The following is a 4,372-nucleotide window of genomic DNA, read 5'->3' on the forward strand; positions in this document are numbered from 1 at the left end:
ACATAACCAGTCTTAATTTGTCATTTGGTTGTTACACACTCATGTATATTGTGTTAGATATCGACACTTTGTAACAGTTATCGTCCTTTAATTGGTTTGATTTGGTTGATTTTAGTGGGAGATGACTGTATGGTTTTCTCAAAAATGCAGATTTCAATGAAGAAAAGACTATCGTTACTTAAAAATATAATATCTGTAGACCCGAAAAGCATAGTCTGTTCGGTGGGTTCTTCTATACCATGAATCACCTTTATTATAGGCAGTGTCTGAATTGCATATGGACTGGTACTCAATACCTTTTTTATTTGTGCCTTATGCTGAAATCTCATATGTGATTAAGGTAAAATTCAGTTTTCTCTTTTCACTTTTTTGTCATGTCAGAGATAAGATTTATTTTACAGAAGAATTATGCAAATTCGTCTCATTCCGAGAAATTCGGTGATTGACGTGAGAATTTCATTTTAACTGCTGCGACAAGTACAACATTGTTCGATTTCCACACAAAATTGAAGACTTGTATAATTACATATATTATTGTTCGATTGGACTTTAACGTGGATAGCGGTTTTATCATGGATTTTTGTTTAAAATCAATTACCATTTTACAGATGATAACACATTGATAGTGTTTGTCAATATTTTGGATAAACTAGATTTGTCGACAGCTTAGTGTTAACTAATTATAATCAACAGTTATCTCCCGTAGACGACAATCTTAGCAGAAATGAAAATTTCCTCTACGCCTGTTTCATTGAAATGCCTTTTATAATGCCTTTGATGTTGACAACTATATACTAGTTGAAAGTCAAAATGTCATACGCTCAAACGCTGGTGCAATTGTTTTCCTGATAAAGAGAAAAACCTGGTTTTGGGTAAGGTCCTTTATTGTCGTCTTAACGTAAAACTCTTAGAATTAAGCGGGAAATTCTAAGAGGAAGTACATGTATCACACAACTAAGTTTTTATACCAACTTCCTTGTACCATTTTCCTGTAGATGTTTTCGTAAGTATGCATAAAAGCTTCAGGAAATTTCAAAATGATCAATTGAAAAATCAGAAATTCGCGACATAAGGTAATAGAAATTTTACATAAAGAAAATAGATATGTTTTAAAAGTTTTTTCACCTTTTGTGTTTGGAAATAATCAAGTAAAAATATAGATAATTAGTTATAGACACGCCATATAATTGAAAAAAAGTCGTATAACTGTAATAATTTAGAGTTTAAATCAGCTTCAGTTACATGTGTTAGCTAAAGTTTCCGTTTCGCTGTTCCACATACCAATATACTGTGGTAAACAGAATGCTTCAAAAAATGAAATGGACTCCACACTAATATGATGATACATGTCAAAAATAATTTTATTTAAACGAAAATGAAAGACTGAGAAGAATGAGTATACTACTGTTCAACGCGGTACCAAATTTCAAAGTTTTCAACGTGCAATAATAACTGAATGAGTTGAAGTAAACAACAACTGAGAAAAAGATTTAACCTTGTGGATCACTTACATATTGTAATGTTAAGGCAACGACCATTTTTATACTGAAAGAAGGGACTGGGATTATTTTGGAAAAAAATATTAAAACTATTCCAAATTTGAGCAAACATTTTATTTTACTCAACCATTGACAGAAACAAATATGATTCAATTTCAAAAGGATCAAACGTGTACAACGCCTTATAATAATCCACTCAAGATGTGAGAAAGAGTCGTAACTTCTCATCACAATTAATTTTATGCTGCACCCTATTTAGACTCATACATACTTGTTAGTACAAATTAAAACAAATTAAAAGTTAAAAAGTGCTACACCAAACATTAATTGGATGATAATGGTTTTCAGTAACGTTTTATATATTGGTAATAAAGGTGAACGAACATTATTTAATCTTATTGTGAACGAAACAGGAAGAAAATTACAGTAGTTCTACATTATACCCAATTTAACAACTTCACTTAATTCACATAAACAATTTCAATTTTGGCTTTCTCATCCCTAGAAAATGATTGAGTAAGGCTTCCGCAGAAGTTCAAAATGTTATAGATTTTTAATATCCGCAGAAATATCCGAAAACTAGGTCGACCGCCAGATCTATTTTAAACTTTATGTGCATATCTGTAAATTCCCAGTGAAGTGAGAAATCCCCACAACCAGTAGGTAGTTAACGAGGGGCGACATTCACAAGTAGTAAGTCCTTGTAAATTCTCAATCTTTAGGTATATATGCAGATTGAATTGTCATGGTTTAAGACCCAGAGACGTGTTATTGATCTGGTGTTTTCTCTTTTTAAAGGACTATATATAGCTACTTTCGATTTGTCTCGTACAAAAATGGGTGATGAATTAGATATGGATTTAGTGCGGTCTTGTGTAAATGTCGAAAATGAGAGCAAAGTTTTGAAGTTTGCTGAAGAAGGAAGCTTGAAAGCAACCGTTAATACCATTTGCTTCATTTATAACTCGATATGGACAGAAGACGAGAAGAAAATTGCCGAGAGAGACATTCTAGAGAGAAATACAGATAGCAAGTATTACAAACTTTTATTTAAAAAGCCATTTAATATGGAAATGCATTATGATCAAACTGATTCACACAAGGGATTCGTCAAGAAAGCATACAATAGGTTAAAAGAGTTTGTTCCCAATATGACAGATGAGGATGTTGAAAGACACGATAGAACCAAATACCACCTTACACAAGCTGTGGGCTACACAGCTCGCTGGGTACACAATATAGACAATGATACATGGAAAGAAGCATTGAAAGATCATTACAAATACGAATCCCACCACCCACAATACCATGACCCGGAAAAAATGTCAAAAGCAACTCTAGAAGAAAGCTTGATCGATATGGTCGCAAGTCGATGGGAACGAAACTTAGGCGGGAAAGAAGAAGCCACTAATTTCGAATTGGTTGATTTTAATCCGGTTTATCTATCGAGATACCAAAAGGACGATAAAGAAGAAGTAGAACAGCTGATTAAAACAATCCAGGGGAAGTAATGAACTTTAAATTGGCTAAAATTCACAAGTTTTAGATAAAAGCTAATCGGCTTAAGCCTTAACTTTATACGATCGCCATCACCAGTGTCCGTCGTTGTCATAAATTTTGCAGTTATCTTTTTCTCTGAAAGTAAAAAAAATCAAAAACTTTATCTAATTCATCTTTTGAATTTATATTATAAATTATGAATATTGTTATTTTTCTTTGTTTATATCTTTTCGGGAAAAATATGTTGCTGACATGGCTGTTTTACAACAAAATAATGGACAATTGTTTCTTCATTACAATAAAAATCTTCAATGAGTCAATATTGTGTGATTTTTCTTTACAAGAATATTTCTGTATTTATTTATTGGGGGTGCGGGAGTCCTTAATTGTATTATATATGCATTTTATTGTCTGAAATTTTCTATTTAAATATGCCCAGTTTATATTTGCATTATACATGTATTGTGAACAGGTGAGATGTTAATGCTCGTAGGATTTTCTTTTAATACTCACTTTCTACGTTTATTGTATTTCTGTCGTAACTTGTTACTTTATGTACTTTTTGCAGATAAAAACTGACACTTGGTTGTCCTGTTTAGCTATGGAAGTAATTAAAATTTCTTCTTGTTCTGATAAATCCTTCATAAATGCTAGAAATTAAATGACAACTTTGAGATTTTACATAATTTCTGTGTATAGTTTGTAGTTCATAATTCTATTTTCCCTTTGTTTGTTGAGGTTTTTTTTTTGCTCACTGTTTTTGCTTTGTTTTGTTTATTTATGCCTCCAAATATCTATTTGTTATTGCTAATGCGTTTTTGAACTGTTTTTTTTTTCTAATTTAGTTAGTCTAAGATGCTTTGATTTCTTTAAAACAAATTCAAAGAGAGCAAACAGGTGATTTTAAGAGAACATGCATGTATGAATTTGTAACAATTTTTAAAATACACACTGCACGCTAGGTTCTAGATCTAGATATGTTATAGATTGACCCGAATTAATAGAAATGGTCGTTCGCCCCCTTTTTTTAAGCAGCTTTTCAAATCTTAGTTATATCCCAGAATAACTTTATTGGAAACTAGAGGTTTCGTATAGTTGTACTTAACTACATTAATAAATGTGTTTTGCCTTTTACTGAAGTTTAACAGTTTTTACTGTCAAGGTAAATATAAAAACAGATTTAATCTTTTGTTTTTATCTCTCATGTGAAAATCTCACGTGTCGTCTACATAATGTATCTCCGCAAAACAAGAAAATATTTCATTCGTTTGAATTTTTTCTTGTTCTGAGAAAGAATTTTAAATCATTAGCAATAAAAATACTTCAGAAAACAATTTTGTGAAGACATTTAAAAAGGAAAGTTATCACAAGAA

General features: G+C 31.4%; 1 protein-coding gene across 1 annotated transcript; it reads left to right on the forward strand.

Annotated features, from left to right (window-relative positions):
- Window positions 1-2,171: 2,171 nt before the first annotated feature.
- On the forward strand, window positions 2,172-4,133 carry LOC148612393 (uncharacterized). Its single transcript, XM_088593779.1, has one exon. It carries the CDS (start codon window positions 2,228-2,230, stop codon window positions 3,008-3,010), a length of 783 nt encoding a protein of 260 aa, XP_088449905.1. The 5' UTR covers window positions 2,172-2,227; the 3' UTR covers window positions 3,011-4,133.
- Window positions 4,134-4,372: the final 239 nt, after the last annotated feature.

Source organism: Perna viridis, chromosome 7 (genome assembly GCF_037379345.1).
Source record: "Perna viridis isolate PV_CMFRI_1.1 ecotype Kerala chromosome 7, ASM3737934v1, whole genome shotgun sequence".
Taxonomy (NCBI): Eukaryota; Metazoa; Mollusca; class Bivalvia; order Mytilida; family Mytilidae; genus Perna; species Perna viridis.